The 18,566-nt window shown below is 55.7% G+C and overlaps 2 protein-coding genes across 12 annotated transcripts; one reads left to right on the top strand and one right to left on the bottom strand.

The window, feature by feature from the left end:
- Positions 1–2,603: 2,603 nt before the first annotated feature.
- B4GALNT1 (beta-1,4-N-acetyl-galactosaminyltransferase 1) lies at positions 2,604–9,378 on the top strand. Of its 9 annotated transcripts, none has more exons than XM_049694349.1 (12): positions 2,604–2,809; positions 3,015–3,108; positions 3,700–3,918; positions 4,456–4,620; positions 4,757–4,863; positions 5,313–5,353; positions 5,501–5,681; positions 6,682–6,780; positions 6,930–7,120; positions 7,593–7,733; positions 7,984–8,224; positions 8,852–9,378. In XM_049694349.1, exons 3-12 carry the CDS (start codon positions 3,701–3,703, stop codon positions 9,067–9,069), a joined length of 1,602 nt encoding a protein of 533 aa, XP_049550306.1. In that variant the 5' UTR covers positions 2,604–2,809; positions 3,015–3,108; position 3,700; the 3' UTR covers positions 9,070–9,378. The 9 variants fall into 9 exon arrangements, with proteins under 9 accessions (XP_049550306.1, XP_049550305.1, XP_049550304.1 ...); XM_049694348.1 differs by having other exon boundaries at positions 2,605–2,809; positions 6,682–6,789; XM_049694347.1 differs by having other exon boundaries at positions 2,605–2,809; positions 3,190–3,918; positions 6,682–6,789.
- A 277-nt stretch (positions 9,379–9,655) lies between these two features.
- SLC26A10P (Solute carrier family 26 member 10) lies at positions 9,656–16,868 on the bottom strand. 3 transcript variants are annotated; one of them, XM_004276556.3, is made up of 18 exons: positions 16,376–16,868; positions 15,796–15,906; positions 15,075–15,232; positions 14,719–14,883; positions 14,306–14,458; positions 13,493–13,575; positions 13,196–13,343; positions 12,972–13,085; positions 11,898–11,975; positions 11,713–11,808; positions 11,194–11,300; positions 11,013–11,082; positions 10,824–10,940; positions 10,649–10,682; positions 10,487–10,569; positions 10,335–10,389; positions 10,112–10,218; positions 9,656–9,799 (listed from the first exon to the last, which is right to left on the bottom strand). In XM_004276556.3, exons 1-18 carry the CDS (start codon positions 16,716–16,718, stop codon positions 9,761–9,763), a joined length of 2,061 nt encoding a protein of 686 aa, XP_004276604.1. In that variant the 5' UTR covers positions 16,719–16,868; the 3' UTR covers positions 9,656–9,760. The 3 variants fall into 3 exon arrangements, 2 of the variants coding, with proteins under 2 accessions (XP_004276604.1, XP_033296361.1); XR_004486899.2 differs by lacking the exon at positions 10,487–10,569 and having other exon boundaries at positions 9,768–9,799; XM_033440470.2 differs by lacking the exons at positions 9,656–9,799; positions 10,487–10,569 and having other exon boundaries at positions 10,080–10,218.
- Positions 16,869–18,566: the final 1,698 nt, after the last annotated feature.

The raw sequence follows: 18,566 nt of genomic DNA, 5'->3' as shown, positions 1-18,566 counted from the left end.
TTAGCATTCCTTCCTTTAGCTTACCTCTTTTCATATTTTATTATAAGCAACAAAAAGAGGGACTTCCCTCGTGCTCCAGTGGGTAAGATTCCACACTCCCAATGCAGGGGGCCTGGGTTAGATCCCTGGTCGGGGAACTAGATCCGGCATGCATGTCGCAACTAAGAGTCCACATGCCGCAACTACAAGCCACATGCTGCAACTAAGACCCAGAGCATAAATAAACAGATAAATATTAAAAAAAAAAAAAAAAGAACTTTCCTGGTGATGCAATGGTTAAGAATCCGCTTGATAATGCAGGGAGCATGGGTTCAAGCCCTGGTTCGGGAAGATTCCACTTGCCGCGGGGCAACTAAGCCCGTGCGCCACAACTACTGAGGCTGTATGCCATAACTACTAAAGCCCATGCGCCTAGAGCCTGTGCTCTGCAACAAGAGAAGCCACCACAATGAGAAGCCCGCACACCGCAACGAAGAGCAGCCCCCGCTTCACGCAACTAGAGAAAAGCCTGCGCGCAGCAACGAAGACCCAATGCAGCCAAAAATAAATAAATAAATTTATTTAAAAAAAAAAAAAAAAAGCAACAAGAAGAAACCAGATGGCACCTTCAACATTCTGCTTGGAAATCTCCTCAATGAGATCTGCAATTCATTAGTATAGTTTCTACTTTCCACCCCACTGCTGGTGACAATGTTGCTAAATGTATCTCAATAACAAGGACCCCCTTTCCTTCAATTTCCCTACTTTCCTCACTTCTCTTTATCAGCAGCCTCCTTAAAGGACATGAGGCTTTTACTAACATGCTCTTCAACATTCTTAGGTCTTTCACTAACACTCCTCAAATTCCTTCCTGCTGCTACCCAAGACCCAGTTCCAAAGTCTTTCCCACATTTTTAGGTTTTTATTATGGCAGCACTTCATTTCCAGATTTTGGACAAACCCAGAAGCTAAAACCCACACTCAGGAGCCAACTATATATGCTGTTCTGTACCTTGTTTATTTTGCTTAACAGCTTTGGATATCATCCAGTATCAATAGATATAGATTAACCCAGTGTTCCATTGTCTGACTGAACCATATCTTTAAAATTTTAACTTACTAATATTTAAAATTTAAATGATTAATATTTTAAGTGTTAATAGATTGGCCAATTGTTCTAAGTTGTGTCAGTTTACACTCACAGCAATGTATGGTAGTGACTGTTTCTCCAAATACTTGACCACTCAATGTGCTAGCAAGCTCTTTGACCTTTACTAACTTGGTAATCAAAAACCATTTCATTGTTATTCTAATTTGCATTTTATTTATTATGAATAAGGTCAAGTATAATTTCATATATTTTAAAAGCCATTTTCACTTTTTCTGTCAACTGCCTAATCACAATTTTTGTTCATTTGGTGGTAATTGATAATTTTTTCTTTTCTTTTTTTTTTAAGATTTCTTTTCTTTTTTTTTTCGATGTGGACCATTTTTAAAGTCTTGATTGAATGTGTTACAATACTGCTTCTGTTTTATGTTTTGGTTTTTTGGCCCAAGGCATGTGGGATCTTAGCTCCCTGACCAGGGATTGAACCTGCACCCCTGCACTGGAAGGTGAAGTCTCAACCACTGGACAGCCAGGGAAGTCCCCATTTTTTCTTACTGATGTTTTAGAGCTCTTAAGAAAAGCAGACCTTCATCTGTCTTACATGTTGCAAATACTTTTTCACAGTTTGTCATTTCTCTCTCAAGTTTGTTTATAGAAATTTTTTCACTCGAGTTTTTTATATATCTTGATATTAAATATTTTTTATATATCTCTTCCCCACTCCAAGACCATAAAAAACAAAACAAACTCCATGAATTATTTTACTGCTCTTTGTGGTTTCACGTTTAATACTAAAATACTTGATAGATCTGGAATTGATTTTGGTGTAAGGAGGGTGAGAATCGCACTTTTTCCCCAGCTGATTAGTCATTTCTTTGTACACAATTCATCCAACAATCCATCCTTCCCTCTCCCCGTCCCCGCATTTTCATTATTTTACATTTCTTATTATATCTTTTTTCCCTATTAAATCGTGACATCTTTTATTGGAACCGTGGAACCACGGAATTTAGGACAGCGTCAAGAATCCAGCTACAAAGAAGGGAGTCTACAGGTCTGCAGCTTGCACGCAGAACTACAACCAATCTAGCCACTGTTTGGGGTTTCTTTCCTCCCGCAAACCTGCAACAAGGAGCAGTCAGGAGAAGCAGGCCCTTGAATTGCCGAGTGTTTGGTACATCACTGAGTGTTCGTTAGATAACTGGGGTTGGGGGTTGGGGGGCGGGGGAGGCGAGCATGGGAGGGAGGCTGTGAACCTATCTTTCTTAGCCAGGCATTTTTTTTATTTTCCAGAGTCTTGTCTGTCTTCCTTTATCTCACCCTAAGTACCCAAATCTTCCTTGAAATGGGGTTACAGGGCGTCTCCGCCCCAACTCTTCCCGAAGCCCTTGTCGCCTGTCCTTGCCTACAGTCTAGACGAGAGGGCGGCTCCGAACGCATAGGGAATAGAGTGACAGGGATCGGGGGCAGGCGGGGGAGATGCCAGGGTTCGGAGGCGAAGGGCTGGAGGGGGAGGGGGGGTAGAGAGAAGGACCTGCGCTCGGCGCGGGCTTCGCGCCCCCGCAATGTCCTCGGCGCCCACCAGAAGGCGCCCCAGCGCTCTCCTTCCCCGCGCGTAGCCGGATCCTCCGCCGAACCAGCCCGGGAGCTGAGCCGCGCGGAACCGCGAACTGAAGAGCCGGGCGGCGGCCCGACCTCTCCCGGCCCGGCAAGTGGAACAGGGTACCGGGGAGCCTCGGATTTGTTTCTGGGACTGGGGTGCGGCGGCTTCTGGACTCCGATCCCCACCTCCGCAGGAAACGCCCAGAACCACCCCAGCGCCTTGGTCTACAAAGCCCGGAGAGTCCGAAGGCGGGAGGGGTCGGGCGCGCTCGGGAGGCAGGAGGATCCCCCTCACTCTCAGCCTCACACCCGACTCCCCCATCAGGCCGCCTCCAGCTCCATGAGGACCCCCAGGCTGGGGCTGAGAGCCTGGCGCAGCCCGGACCGAAATCTTGCGGCGGCCTCAGAGCGTTAGACAGGTCAGTGCCCGGGCGGGATGAGGGGCCGAGCCGGAGGCGGGAAGAGGCGCGCACGCAGGTCCACCTTGTCCCCCCGCACAGCTTCCCGAGGCCACTCACGGGGTCACCTCCGCCGGGGCCACCCAGTAGCGCGGGCGTGATTCTGCATTTTTCATGACAGGCAAGGTGTGGCGCTGCCCTCTGCAGCCCAGCCGGGGCCAGGTGATGCTCGGACTGAGGGGTTGGGGGATGCGCGGGCCAGGGGAGGTGGCGGGCTCGGGAACACCCGCTATTCTGATAAAATGGTACTCTTCTACTTATGAGCCGCCGCATCGAAACCACTACCTCCAACGTTCTCTTGCTTCGAGATGCCCGGCCTCAGGCGTGAGAGGAAAGCAAGATGCGGGAGAGGGAGAGAAGAAAGGAGGCCGGGAGACCCGAGGCCCGGGAAGTGAGGGGAGGGGACAGGGGTACCGATTCGCTATGCAAATCCTGGCGCGCGAGATGTGGAAAGCCCCGGGTGGCCGGCAGGAGCCTCCGGAAGCGCGGGGGCCCCAACCCACGCCTTCGCTCCCCACCTTTCTCACTCTCCCATCCCTACCGCCCACCCAGGATGCGGCTGGGCCGCCGGGCCCTCTGTGTGCTGGTCCTGCTGCTCGCCTGCGCCTCGCTGGGGCTCCTGTACGTGAGCACCCGGGTCGCGCCGGGCCTCCAGGCACCTCTTGCGCTGTGGACGCCCCTGCAGGGCAACCCCAGGCCAGAATTGCCAGGTCTTGCCCCCGAGCCCCGGTACGCACACATCCCAGTCAGGATCAAGGAGCAAGTGGTGGGGTGAGTGCAAGGAGTCGTGGTACTGGCACGGCACTCGCTGGGGGGTGGCGTGGGAAGCTCTTGTTTCCTCCACTGCTGAGCTCTGATGCCTGGGCTCCCCACGACTGGTTGCAGAGGGGTGAAGTGGGAGGTGGAGGGGGCCACTGAGTCTTGTGCTGGCGGGGGGACAAATCTGTCCTCCAAGAACCTTGTCACGGTACGGGGAAGGGAGGGTGTGCCGTCAGGGGAGGGCCCTGACTTTCTGAGTCCTGGTGATTCCCTATGAAAGGAGAGTCCAGGTGGGGTCCTAATGGCGTGTAGGCAACTCTGAACACCTAGCAATTGGCCCTATTCTACACCTCTGTAAAATCCAGATTTAGGGGATGCGTCATTCCTTTGGTGGTTCCTCCTCCTGGGGACTATTTGAAGAGCAGTGTTTAAGGGAACAGATTTTGGATGGACAGGGTTGAAAGGCCAAGATGTAGGTCCTGTGTAAATGTTCTGTGGGATAAGTGAGCTGCATGGCTGGGCTCTGAGGACCCTTCCTCCCGGCTCCAGGCTGCTGTCCACAAACAACTGCAGTTGTGAGTCCAGTGGGGGGAGCCTTCAACTCCCCTTCCAGAGGCAGGTCCAAGCCATTGACTTCACCAAGGCCTTTGACCCTGAGGAGCTGAGGGCTGCATCTGCCTTGAGGGAGCAGGAGTTCCAGGCCTTCCTTTCAAGGTACCGGTACCAGTGGGAAAGGAGGGCATGACTCTGTAGGGGGAGAGCAGGGGGAAGCCTGGAGGGTGGGTGTGGCAGGAGGGAGAGCCCGTCTCCCCCTGACTGCTCCTCTGTCCTCCCCCTCCTTCACTGCCAGGAGCCAGTCTGCTGCTGACCAGCTGCTCATAGCCCCTGCCAACTCCCCACTACAGTACCCCCTGCAGGGTGTGGAGGTCCAGCCCCTCAGGAGCATCTTGGTGCCAGGTGGGGAGAACGGTCCTAGGGGATGACCTAAGCCACGGTGGGGGGTGGCAGAGCCCAGGTTGGGTGAGGAAGAATGAGGGAAGATTGGAATGGGAGGTGGGAGACTTGAGGTCAGGGAGGGCTCATGAGGTGGGAGATGGGGACAGAAGGGACTCTAAGATTGTCAGGAATTGTAGAAGACAGTGACTGGAGAGGTTTGGGGAGAAGGGTCTATTCTTGCTGACTGGCCAAAGTTAGGTGAACAGGTAGGGCAGGCCACAGAAGAGCTACTGCTTTGATGGGAAGGAGTAAAAAATAAGTTACTCTAGGCTATGCCCCGCAATGTGCCCTGCTGTGGCCTCAACAAGAGGGATGCATGAGAAATTCTGTGCTGGGTGTGGTGAAAGAGGGAAGAGAAAATGAGGAATTCCAGATTGTCTGTGATTTTGATCCCCTCTCCTTCCTCCCAGGACTGAGCCTGCAGGCCACTTCTGGTCAGGAGGTATACCAGGTGAGAAGAAACAGGAGGGCGAGGAGGCCAGGTGGGCATTAAGGATGCCGGGAGGGCAACAAAGCTGCCAAAGGAGGGATGGAGGAACCAGGGAGGCAAGAGGTGGGTCTGGGGCCTCACTCTGCACTCTCCAATCCCCTCTCCCAGGTGAACCTGACTGCCTCCTTGGGCACCTGGGACGTGGCAGGGGAAGTGACTGGAGTGACTCTCACTGGAGAGGGGCAGCCAGATCTCACCCTTGCCAGCCCAGGGCTGGACCAACTCAATCGGCAGCTGCAACTGGTGACTTATAGCAGCCGAAGCTACCAGGCAAACACAGCAGACATAGGTGCGAGGCCCAGGTGGAGGTAGTAACAGGCTGGGTGAACACAGGGAGCCCAGAAAGGCAGGAGCGAGCAAGTGGCAGAGGGTGTGGGAGACACTCGGGCCATGGCCAGCGCTGCCCAGCCACACAATGGGCATTTCAGCTGGGCCAGCAGGGCCAGGGAGGGAGAGAAGGGGCCTTTGTTCATCTGGGGCTGGAGCAGGCCAGAGGGAAACCCGAGCTTTGGGTGTGTCCCCCCTTCAGGCCAACCATGGGGGCCCCAGGAAGTGACCTGCCCCAGGAGCCAGAAGACTCAAGCTCTATTCCCAGCCCACCACTTACTAGAGGGCAAAGGGCTTTATCTCCCAGAGCCCCCATTTCTCCTCTAGCAAAAGGGGCATAACACAGTCCTCCTGCTTCTCTCCAAGGCTTCTTCTGCACCAAACCTGCTCCCACTTTGGAGCCTTTGCACTTGCTGTTCCCTCTGCCTAGAATGCTCTTCCCGCAGATTTTTGCATAGCTGGCTCCTTCGTATCATTTGGATCTCAGCTCAAATGGCTCCTCTTCACTATCACATTACTTGTCTTATTTTCTATTCAATACTTATCTGTATCTGAATTTTCTTACTTAGCCTGGAACCAGACTGACTAGGTTCCTATCCCAGCTTTGTTGCTTAACAGTTGGGTAATTATGGACATGTTAACTTCTCTGTGCCTTCTTTTTCTGTAGTAGGAATCTACTTAATAGGGCTACTGTGAGGATTAAATGAGTCCATATATTTAAGGTAACTTTAAAAGTGCCTGGCACATAGTAAATGCTCAATAAAGGTTAGCTTTTTAATGAACTCTTTTATCATCTTTCTCCCACCCATTAAAATGTAAGTTCCATGGGGATAAGAACCTTGCATTCTTGTCTAACAGGACCTAGAAAAGTGCTACACAGAGTAGGCGCTTAAATATTGTTTTACTGAAAAGACAATGTTGTCCAAGCCCTAGGGGCCACATCTCATGTCCTTTCTTCCCAGTCCGGTTCTCCACCGAGGGACACAAAGTTGCCTTCACCATACGCATAAGACACCCACCCAGCCCTCAGCTGTACCCACCTGGGTCTCTACCCCTGGGAGGTGAGACTGGTATGTTCAGGGACATAGATCCAGCCCTGATGGGGAGCAAGTTGGGAGAGGGCGACAAGTTGGGAGACACCCCTGCGAGATGTCTTCCTGCTCTTCACTCCCTACTCTCCTCTGCACCTAACCCTGCCCCTCACTCCCAGCCCAGTACAACATCAGCGCTCTGGTCACCATTGCCACTAAGACCTTCCTTCGTTACAATCGGCTACGGGCACTCATCGCCAGCATCCGCCGCTTCTACCCGACAGTCACAGTGGTAATCGCCGACGACAGCGACAAGCCAGAGAGCATTAGAGGTCCCCACATCGAGCACTATCTCATGCCTTTTGGCAAGGTGAGCAGCCAGCGAGGCTGAACTGTGCGCCACAGGGCACCGGGAGGGGGCGCACCCTCAGTCTGCAGTCTCCACCATAGTGATTCCACGATTACCTGCCTCAGAATCACTGAGGCGCCTGTTAAGCATGAGGATTTCTGGAATGTAAACTCCACGGGAGCAGGAATCGTGTGTCTTACCAGCGCTGCGTTCTGAGAATGGTGCTTAGCACCTAGTGGGGGGCTCAGTAGATAGTTGATGAATGAATGAACGCATGAATGAAATGCATTCCAATACCTTCCCCCAGAACACTGACTCAGCGCCTCGCACAAGTGGGAAATGCATTTTTTACCTAGCTCCCGGCCATTCGTAAGCACTCGAAAGTTTGGAGAGGGGCATAGGCTGTTGAGAGGGGTCAGGAGTGAGGAGAAAAGGTGGCAGAGGGCTACGTTCTATCTCGACAGCATCGCCAACCGTACTTACCCTTCCCCAGGGCTGGTTCGCAGGCCGGAACCTGGCCGTATCCCAAGTAACCACCAAGTACGTGCTGTGGGTGGACGACGACTTCGTCTTCACGGCGCGGACACGACTGGAGAGGCTTGTGGACGTGCTGGAGCGGACGCCGCTGGACCTGGTAGGGGAGGGGCCTTGAGATGTAGGGTGGGAGGAGAGCCTTCGGCAGTCTAAGGCCGCGGCCGGCCGGTAGACCCGATTGAGGGCAGCCAGCCCTGGGACGGGAGGGGACGACGAAGCGGAGCCTGGGGCACTATCTGGGTCCTGCAGGGGAGAAGCGGGAAAGGACAGGGCAGGAGAGCCGCCCTGGAGGGGGAGAGGATCCCCTTCCGGTCCGCGCCCCGCCTGCAGCCGTCCTCCCGCCCCGGCAGGTCGGGGGCGCGGTGCGCGAGATCTCCGGCTTCGCCACCACGTACCGGCAGCTGCTGAGCGTGGAGCCCGGCGCGCCAGGCCGCGGGAACTGCCTCCGGCAGAAGCGCGGCTTCCACCACGAGCTCGTCGGCTTCCCAGGGTGCGTGGTCACCGACGGCGTGGTCAACTTCTTCCTGGCGCGCACTGACAAGGTGCGCGAGGTCGGCTTTGACCCGCGCCTCAGCCGCGTGGCGCACCTGGGTGAGTGGCGCCCCCTCCTGGCCGGGCCCGGCAGGGATCCCGCGGGGCGCTGGGCTGGGCTCGATGCAGTAAGGCGCCAAGGGCCCTGGGTACTACTCCCCGACCACCCCCGCGGAGCCCACGGCTGCTACCGGGGCCCCTAGAGCAGTTCTACGAAGATTTACCAAGACCTGTGCCCGGGCAAGAGAGAGAGCTTCCACCCTCTCAGCCCCGAGCATCATTTAAACCTCCACAGCCAGTACAACTGCTGGGTCCGTCTTGAGCTTCCCCACCACTGCCACCTGCACCTTTATCTCGCTCCCAGCCGTATCCCTTGGTTCAGACCACCTCGGAGCAGCCCATTCGGCATTTATTGAACCTCTGCGTGTGTGTGTTGGGGGCGGGGCAGGGAGGGGCGGGGGGTGGGGCGGAGGATCAGTTTTCAAAGCACAAGGTAAGGATATTGACTCCATTTTATACAAGAGTAAAACTAAGACTCAAAAGGGTTGATTTACATGCCCAAGGTCCTTAGAAATGGGGTCTTTGCATATGCACCCAGCATATCCCAAATCTCAGTTCTCCTTTAACGGTGGGGCCTCTGTATCCTCAAGACCCTTCATTGTGTCCTCGCCTTTCCTCCACCCCCAGAATTCTTCCTGGATGGACTTGGTTCTCTTCAGGTGGGCTCCTGCTCAGACGTTGTTGTGGATCACGCATCCAAGTTGAAGTTGCCTTGGACATCACGGGACGCCAGGGCAGAGACTTATGCTCGGTACCGTTACCCGGGATCCCTGGATGAAAGTCAGGTGGCCAAACACCGCCTGCTCTTCTTCAAACACCGGCTCCAGTGCATGACCTCAGAGTGACGGCCACTCGGGGCCTTCCAACCGTCAGGCTGGGCCTACCTCCTTGCACCTGCCAGGAATATCTAGCAAAGCCCACCAGCCAGTGACCACTCCACTGACTGTCTCCAATCTCCTTCAGAACTTGATCCCAAATAGGGGCTTGTCCTGGTGACATTCCTCCTTTCTGCGAGTGCCCAGGGGCATGATGGAGCCATAACTCATCCCACAGCCAGTGCCAAGTCCTCCTCCCACCCCCTTCCCATAGGGCAGGAAGTGGGGGGTTGCTTTCCAAGTGCCAAAGAGCCCATGGGGACTCTAAAATCCTAAAGCGGAAACACTCTCATCTCCTTGGGACCAAGGGGGTGGGGAAGCCCCCAGTATATATTCCCAGGGCTGGGGCCTCCCTCGCATCCCTGGATCCAGGACTCTGTGCAGCGACTGCAGCCCCACCCCATGGAGAGAACTGGTGATGGGAGCTGGTGTGGGGACCAGTGAACATACAGGTGAAAGCCATTTTCAGTTGTGTCTCTGCAATGCTGTGCGCATGGAGGAATGGGGCACCAAGGGTCTGTGTGCAGACACCCAGACTCACTTCATGAACCCCAGAGACTTTCAGCTTCATTTTATTAGTTACATTAAGTAAGGGGGCTCGGGGACCCTGGCCCTCCTCACACACATGCTTTTGGGACCCTCCACACTCCACATGACCGGGTCAGACCCACACTGTGCAAGTCTTTGGACCAGTGAGCTCCTGGAAAAGGGAAGGGACATGTCAGAAGTAGATTAGGTGCCCCCCTCCCTCACCCAAGATTTGGCAGACCTCTCAGGGGTACCCCGCCTGCTTTGGAACCTTAGTTCCTCAGTTCTTCACCCACAGCTGGGCCCAGTCTCCCTGGTTTAGTCTTATATAGACTAATCACTTCATCCCCACCCCTTTCCTTCATCTCCCTCCTCAGCCCCCTTCACAAATCCCTCTGCCTGGATCTTCAGTCACTGACTCACACCTCCTTTGCCATAGCCCAGCACCTCCTGGCTTCCACTCCCGTTGCTACTGCCCCCTCACCAGTCTCTCCAGGGCATATGCAGCTGCATCCTGGACACTCACAAACAGCTGTTCTGGGGTCACTCTATCCAGGAGTCCTGCCTGGGTCAGTGTGCCCAGCACTGAGGCTGTGTGGAGAAGGGGTCAGGCTCTCAGGTCCTACAACTACACCGTGTCCTCTTCCTTCCCCGCAAGCGTCCAGTCACTCCCCACTCTCCAGATCCCTCCATCCTCCACATCTCACCATTACACTGAGCCAGGAGAAGGTGGATCCCAGCATCTTGGCATCGGCTGGCCAGCTACGTGGGGCGGGGGGGAGGGCAGGGGGTTAAATCCTATATCAGAGAGTATTCGTGGGACAAGGGGACTTTCTCCTTAACCTACCCTCTCCCTCACCTGAACCACTTCTCTGGCCCCTGCAGCATCTGCAAAGGTGACACCACTGCAGTCTAGGACTACCACTCTGACAGGCTCAGCAACTAGGATGGCAGAAGGCAGGAGTACCCAGATGCCTCCATGGGTCGTGCCCAAATCTCCCTCATTGTCATCCCCTCTCACCTGCATCAGGTGGGCCGTCTGTCTTTGGAGCCTCCTGTGAGTAGAAAAGGGTAGTCACCATCTCTGAGACACAAGCACGAACATGCACCCCTTGAGCACAATGACCCCCCCCCAGAACACCCACCTGTCTCCCACCCCCAAAGAAGCCACACGCCCCTTTGGCCAAGTCCCTCACCTTGCCTCCTTCTCCAAGCCCCAGGTGCCACTCCAGGATGCGGCGAAACTGCCCACGGGTCCCGAAGTAGAGCGGTGTTGGATAGCTCAGGATGCAGAGCCCTGGGACCTGGAGGAGCTAAGGGGTCAGAGGGTCAGTGAAACACCCGAGTCTAATCTTCCCTTCCTTCTTCGGCTGTAGCCCACCCACCTTGTGACTCTCTCTGAGTGGCCTGTAGAGCTCTGTCCCCTCAGCCAGTCCAAGTGCCAGGCACTGTACCCTGGGCGGGAAGCTGGGGTCAGATTCCCAGCCTGACCTGGCTGGAGAGTCACCCCAGGCACTCTTTTCTCTTCCCTCCGCTCATCTTGACTCCCCTCATCTCTACTCCCACCTCTGGGTGCGGCAGACCACAGTCATCATGGAGAAGACCACACCTACAGCCAGGCCCAGGTCCACACTCAGGGTCACGACAGCCACCCATGTGACCATCCACACAGCCTGCAGGACATGGATGGGAGCGAAATGACCAAAAGAAATGCCAGGCCATCCCTGCCAGGGAAAGGGGTCCAGGGGCAGTGACTGCCGGGGCAAGTGATGGGGAGGGATGGCCCGGGAGAAAGTAGAAACAATGACAGAAGGAAGGAACGGGATGGACCTAATAGGGGATACACACCAAGTGTAATGACCCCAGACCTTGAACCATCTGGGGAGTTACAAATATTCAGGTCTGAAGAGGTTCAAGCTCCACCCTTCACCTTGTCTCTGAGTAAAGGGATTAGGAGGTATACATGTTGGGGGGGGGGTGGGTTGCAGAACTTAGGACTGGGACAATTAGCTTCGATCAAGGGCAGAGGCTGGGGACGCTGGTAAATGGGAGGGGGCATCCGAGGGTAATGCTGCCATTTCTCACAAAGTCCACGCGGCTGATGCGCCATAGTTGTGGAAGTTCTCGCATCTGGAAGAACATCTGGCGCATGCTGGAGATGTTGATGCAGGCCAAGACAGCCTTGGGGCAGAGGAGGTAAGCTGACCACCCCAGTGTGGAGGGATGTTGCCACCCATCCCAGCCACCCCTCCACCTCCTCTGCTGCTTACCTTGGGCAGATAGTAGAAGAAGGGCCCCAACCACAGCAGGACAGACAGGACAACCATACAGGAGAAGAGGCCTGCCACCTAGAGGGAAGGAGGGACGGAAGCAAAGAAGGGAGGGAACCTCACCCACCCCCGCGTGAGAGTTGGTCTCCCTGCCTACTCTGCCTCATCCTCCTTGGAAGTCTCCCTCCTCCCAAATCCCCTTCCACACTGATACTCCTCACTCCTCAACCCCCTGCTTGATATTCTGCCGCTCACACCTACCTTCCCCTCCCCCAATTAAATGCCTGTCATTTGCTGGTCTGCCCCAAGATGCAGTTCAACATCCCTATTTTTGTAGCTGACCTCCATCTTTTTTTAAAATTTTATTGGAGCATAGTTGATTTACAATGTTGTGTTAGTTTCTGCTGTACTGCAAAGTGAATCAGTCATACATATATATATATATATATATATATATATATATATATCTCCATTCTTTTTTGGATTCTTTTCCCATAGTCATTACAGAGTATTGAGTAGAGTGCCCTGTGCTATGCAGTAGGTCCTTATTAGCTATCTATTTTTATATATAGCAGTGTGTATATGTCAATCCCAATCTCCCAACTTATCCCTCCCCCACCAGCCTACCTTCATCTTAAAAGCCATTGTTGGATGACCCTAAAAGCAGGTTAATCACATGCTTAGGGCACCAACAAAGTACAAGAAACCAAAAACATTAGGGAGAGACTTTGATATGTGATATTTCTTTTTAAAAGAAAATGTCCTCACAAGGAAAAACACCAGAATTTTGTTTCTTAAATTTATTTTCCAGATAGTATTGTTCTTATTTTGAACTGCACATAGGGCACCATAAACTTTTTCAGTGCTTAGAGTCTACAAAGGTCTTAATGTACCTTTCTTCTCTTCTATACCTCCTACCCAGGTAATCCCATCTCCTCACTCACCTTCCCTCACAGAATTCCATCCTTCTCTATAGAGCTGCCAACTGGGGATCTGCCAATCTTCCACTTGTTCCACCACCACCCAACCTGGATGCCCCTCCCCCCTTCTCCTCACCCAGGGACGTGCTCTTACCTGTGTGTTCCCACCAGCGTCCACTAGTAGGCTGGTTGTGGCCAATGTGGCCGAGTTGGGAAAGCAAGAGAAGAGGGAGGAGATGAGGTTGGAGACACCATGTGCAAAGAGCTCCTGGAGGGATGCAGTGAGATGAAGAGGAGACAAAGGCATGGCTGGGAGGGGGGAATCCCATTAGGGGGCTGTCCCCTGAATGAGGTTGGGGTCCTCACTCAAAGTCACACCTGGTTGGAATCAATAGTGTAGCTGTACTTGTCTGCATAGATGGAGGCCAGGGAGGCAGACACTGCAAAGGTAACCAGTGCCATGGGCAACGAGTCGGCCAGAATCCTGGGCAGCTCAGCCAGGTTGGGGAGGAGAGGCCGGGGAAATCTAGAGAGAGAGGAATCCATGGTGAGAATGGGTTGGGTATAACAAGGATATGAGCAAGAGGGAGGAAATGGCATAGGGCAGGACAGGGGAAGGTGCTGGGTGGGAGAGTTGTGAGGAAAGAAAACTGGTGCCTTTCCATTCTCTCTTACCCTCCGGGCAGCAATCCAACTATCTGGATGTTGTATCTTGTGTCCAGGGAAGAGGTGAAGCAGAGCACGGAGGCCAGAAGCACCTGGGAAAGAGAGCAAATTAGAGCATGGGAGGAGACAGGCCCCTGGCAGATGCTGGAAGGAGCTCAATATGAGAGAGGATTGCAACGCAGGATTAGGTGGTTGCAGGAGCCCAGCAACTGGGGTAGCTGGGATGTTTTGGGGATGGATGCCTAACAACTGGTTTAGAGTGAAGGAGGTTGGGGATGGGAAAGAAGAATGATGTATGCCTGGAGCTATGGAGAGAGAGGGACAGGAAGAAGTAAGAGGGGGCTGCTATGAGGGATGGTGGATATCAAGAGGTGCAATCGAGCCATTCTAAGCAGGGAAGCTGGGTTATATCAAGGGATATATGGGGTATCCGTGGAGACGAGGAGAGCCTGTTTAGTTGGGGCGGGAGAGAGAAATGTAGGTGGACGCGGGGAGGAAGATAAACCGTGAATTACAGTGCGGGACCGGCGAGGGGAGAGACGGGAGCGAAGGTGCCGTGGCGAGCGACACCGCAAGGGGGCGCTGTAAGGAGGAAGAAGGCTTTCTAAGAGGCCTACAGCCGGCTTTTTGAGAGAAGGGGGGACGTTTGGGTGGGGGATTCCCGAGGGTCAAAGTGTTCTGGGAAGAGGCCTGGAAAAGTACACATGTAAGCAGGACCTCTCATCTGTGACCTCTCTGCACTCCATGAAGGGGCGGCAGCGGCCAGTTCCTACCGGACGGGCAGGGTCTGTGCGGTGCACGGGGCTGGGACCCCATCCTCACCATGACGATTTCCCCTGGGATCGGGGTGGGTAGCCTGTCTCGGAACCTCACGTTCAATTCCTTGACGGGCACGAGCAGCGCCAGGCTGAGCGCCGAGACGGTCAGTTCGGCGGGACTGCTCCGCGGCAGCGCCGTCAGCACGGCGGCCAGCGTCTACGGGCAGGGGCAGTGAGCAGAGGGCCTGGGGCCAGGGTCGACTGCCCCCAGCGCGGACCCGCCAGACTGACGCGAGGCCTCTCCTGGCTCCCATCAGGGCTTCCACCTCCTCAGCGACCCTCATTCAGCCACGTGGTTCTGACCTTTTCTCCGCCCATGCCACACACTATCCCTCCACTCGCCCCCACTTCCTTTCTTAACGGGCTTCCCTCTTCCCAGGACCGCTAGAAGCCTCTTCGCTCTTCTCCCACCCTCACCTTGAAGAGAGCGAAGCAGCCGATCTGACGCGGGAGGGGCAACCCCAAAAGGCTAGGCAGTTGGGACACGAGCACGTGCAGGGCGGCCCCACTGGTCAGCGCCTTGACTACAGGCTCCGACAAAAAGGTGGCCAGGACGCCGAGCTGCAGCGCGAACATTCCCAGCTGCAGGGGAGAAGATGCGCCATCACCACTGGAGAAGGAGCAGACCAGCCCTGGCGCAGTGCACCAGCTTGTCCGCGCACCTCTCCCGCCTAGACCGGTGCTGGAGACTTGTCCCTCCCTCTCCCCTGGCCCAATTATCCGGGCCCCCAGCGTGGATTCCCTCAGGGTCCTCCCCCAAGGTCCTCCCTCACCATCAGTGCCCCGCTCCCGAAGGCCATGGCCGCAGCCGCACCAACCCGCTGAGCATCCAGCTGTTCCCTCTCAATGCCGCTCAGGTTCCCCTCGAGGGGTTCAGGCACCAGCCGCTCCACGGCCGAGCCCGTCATAAGGCTGAGTACCGCGAAAGTTCCTAGGGCCGGGGGACAAACGCAGAGATCACCAGCTGTGCCACCTGGGGCGCGGCGACAGCCCAGGCTTCGCGCTCTCCGCCCAGGATGCTGCCGTCAGACGCCCTCTCCTAGAAGGCTTGCTGCTCAGGTGAAGACTCTGGGGCCAAGAGCTGGTGCAGCAGCCCGGAACCAGCGGTGAGGGAGGAAAGGAGGGAGCGCCCGCCGGGAAAAAACTGCTCCCAACTGAGTCACTGCCCCCTCCTGCAGACGCCCTGGGGACTGCCTGCTCCTTTGGGCGACAGAGTATCTCCTCTCCCCTCTTCCAAGTTGTAGAGACGTTCATTTTAACCAAATTTCATGGAGGGGAAAAGTCCGAGTAAACTCCCGCCTCTTTGCACCCACTCAGCACCCGCAGCGAGCACTGTCTAGGTCAGAGGTTCACGGCAGTGTAGCGGCAGAGGCGGAAGGGAAGGTGGGGGGCGTGAAGACGGGAATAAGGGCGAGGGAGCTTACAAGAACGTAAGCCTCAAACCCCTGTCCTTTCCACCCCACAGAGAAGGAGAGGAGTCACTGGGTCACTCACCGGTGGACAGGTGTCTCCCAGTACCCAACAAGGTGTAGATGAGGACGGGAAAGAAAGAAGTGTAGAGTCCGAACACTGGGGGCACAGAGGTCAGGAGGGCAAAAGCCATGCCTGGGGGAGTAGTGGAAGGAAAGGTCTCCGGTGTGTAGGTTAGGCGGCAGGGTGCCCAGCCTCCAGGACTGTCCTTCCCTTCCCGCACTCTTAGAGGCTGGCCCGGGGACTCTAAATCCCGCCACATGAGGGAACTGAGGGGTTAACGGGCCTCGATGGGAGGTCGTGGGGCGGACAAGGTCAGAGATCTGTGTCGGCCGCGTCCTGGGGGGCAGGCGTCCTGCCTCTCTCCAGTTCCCTGGGCCGGACCGTGTCCAAGACTTCGCGCATAATTGCACAGATGAGGGGAGCTGGGGGTGGGGATCTGATGGAGCTCCACTGTCCTTACCCAGAACTTGGCCTCAGGTCCCTGTCGCCGAGCCCTCAAGCCACACTAACCCACCACTTCGCTCCCGGTTCCCAGGCCCCGTGCCAACCCGAAGCCCTCTAGAGCTTGGGCCCCTGACAGACTGCTGCTGGCGCCGCTCACCCTGGGGCACGTGCACGATGCCCACGGTCACTCCGGCCACCGCATCCCCGAGCAGCCAGGCCCGCCAGCGGTAGTGGGGCAGCCAACGCAGCGGGGGCAGCCGCGCCCGCAGCAGGGGCCACGGCCCCGGTCCGGAACAGGCGCGGGCCCGCCGCTTCCAAAGCCGGCGCAGCCGCGACCAGCGGGGCTCCGCGAGTAGCTCGGGCTCCTGCTCTGCGTCCCCGAAGAGCTGCTGAAACCGGGCCTCGGTAAGAGGTTCCCTGAACTTGGCGCCCAGGGGGGACTTAAGGTCGGAGGCCTCTCCCGGACCTGGGCAGGTGCTGGCACCGGGTAGCCCACTCATTTTGCCCTCTGCCACCTCCAACTCCGCCCAGTCTTAAATACCCCTCCGCCCGCGGGCCCCGAGTCCCGCCTCCGCGAAGCAGGGTCCAATTCCGTCCCGGAGGGCGCCCTCTCTTGGGGACCTTCTACAGTCAGGAGCCGGCTGCGCCTTGGGGAGGGGGTGTCTCTACGTTAGGCGTTTCCTCAGACATCCTTGGCCAGATCGCTCGCTCTGCAGCCTGCTATGGGGGGAGGGATGGCCGTGGAAAGGGTTAGGAGCCAGAGAGGCAGGGCGAAAGACAAACGCGCCCCATCACCCAACACCCACTATTTACCGCTCCTAGGTCTTTTGACTCCCGCCTTCTCGCTCCCGGTTCCTTTCCGCATCTGCACCTTGGGCGAAGACAGACGCTGACTCCTCTAGGGTTACTGGTCATTCCCAGGGCCGCTGCATTGCCCACAAGAAAGTTCAGCGGCGTTCCAACTTCCCTTCCCCGCCCCCCCCCCCAGACCCAAATCCTCATGGGGCGCAGCTTGTCCCCAGAAAGTGTAAGGGGCTCCATTGGCCTCAGCTGTTTCACAAACTATCTAGATGGGAAGCAGCTGCTATTGGATACGGATGGATAGAGAACCGCCCTGCCACACACACACCTCTGCTGGGAGTGGCTGGGCCTAAATTCCCAGTTCAGGGCCTCAGGGGGAACACTGAACAGACAGGGAACTTTGATTTTATTTCTCAGAAGCCAAAAACACTGAAGCACTGTTTATTACGTTCCAGTGCTATTCACAAAGTAGGCACTCAACAACACATATGTGGTTAAATTAAGTACAAAAGGGTCACCCACCCACCTCATGTGCCCCTGTGGTCCCGAAAGAGATTCAACGGTTCTGAGCATCCCCTCCTCCACTCACACGAATCCTTAGCAGCCCTCCCCAGTCCCTGACCCCAAAGCCCTGGGGGTGGGGTACAGTGAGGGTGGGTCTCCCCTCTTCAATTCCTCCTATTGTTCCCCAGAAGTCTTATCTGGGCCGTACGTCCTGTCCCCTCCACCTTAGAGGTCCCTCCCCCCATTGTGGCCAGAGAGACCTCAGGCCCACAGGGAGACTCCAGCTCTTCCTCACCCTCCCACCCCAGCAGTCTATTGTCTGCTGAGGAAGCTCAAGTACACGTGACTGGGCCCAGGGGACGGATGGACACAGTGGACACACCGATGCCCAAGGACCCAGGACAGGGCATCTGGACACGGATCTCTGCACGTTTGGCTCTCTGTCCCAGGGGCTGTCCCAGAAGTTGGGAGAGGTGAAGACCCCTTTGGGCTCTCCGCTCTTGGGTCTGTGGCTTGAAGAAGAATCCCTTCCTGCTCAGTATGGATATGCCTTACAACCTCCCAGACAGCAAAAGTAAGGACACCCAGAGCCAGAAGGGGACACAGCACCCCAGCATCCTCTCACCTCCCCATGTTCCCTGAGCTGAACATGGTGGCCCCAGAAAGAAAGGTACATTGGGCATTCGGAGCTTTAGAATCTGGGTGTTGGGGGGAATGGTGGGAAGTCACCCCACAGCGGGCTTTCCAGTGGGGTCTAGAACAGAGACCAGAGGGGAGGGAAAGAGGGACTGGGCAAAGGGGAGGATACGTCAAGGTTCTAGGGTTTTCCAGTAGCCCTAAGCTCCAGGTCTAGACTGAGAGTTGCTGCAACCGCAGGTGAGGGACAAAGATAATGACATCTTTTATCTTACATCCCGCACCCTTCTCCTTTCACCAGGCCCCTCCTCAAGTGACTGATCTGAGGGGCCAGCTGATCTCTTCCATACCCCTTTACCCCACTTACCCCTACTTCAGCTTCCCCTTCCCTCTGCCAAGACAGCAGC

The sequence above is a fragment of the Orcinus orca genome, chromosome 11, assembly GCF_937001465.1.
Source record: "Orcinus orca chromosome 11, mOrcOrc1.1, whole genome shotgun sequence".
Taxonomy (NCBI): Eukaryota; Metazoa; Chordata; class Mammalia; order Artiodactyla; family Delphinidae; genus Orcinus; species Orcinus orca.
The sequence above is the reverse complement of the archived record's forward strand: the minus strand, read 5'-3'. Positions and strand labels throughout refer to the sequence as shown.

What these genes read in the sequence shown, in the direction of transcription:
- B4GALNT1 (XM_049694347.1), top strand. Translation starts at nt 3,488, where the DNA reads ATGCGGGAGAGGGAGAGAAGAAAGGAGGCCGGGAGACCCGAGGCCCGG. An exon ending in ACCCCTGGGAGGTGAGACTG is followed by an intron (nt 6,790 to 6,929) that starts GTATGTTCAGGG and finishes CCTCACTCCCAG; the next exon opens with CCCAGTACAACATCAGCGCT. An exon ending in AGCGGACGCCGCTGGACCTG is followed by an intron (nt 7,734 to 7,983) that starts GTAGGGGAGGGG and finishes CCGCCCCGGCAG; the next exon opens with GTCGGGGGCGCGGTGCGCGA.
- SLC26A10P (XM_004276556.3), bottom strand. Translation starts at nt 16,718, where the DNA reads ATGAGTGGGCTACCCGGTGCCAGCACCTGCCCAGGTCCGGGAGAGGCC. An exon ending in CACTCAGAGAGAGTCACAAG is followed by an intron (nt 10,941 to 11,012) that starts GTGGGTGGGCTA and finishes CTGACCCCTTAG; the next exon opens with CTCCTCCAGGTCCCAGGGCT. An exon ending in GGCTTGGAGAAGGAGGCAAG is followed by an intron (nt 10,683 to 10,823) that starts GTGAGGGACTTG and finishes TTCTACTCACAG; the next exon opens with GAGGCTCCAAAGACAGACGG.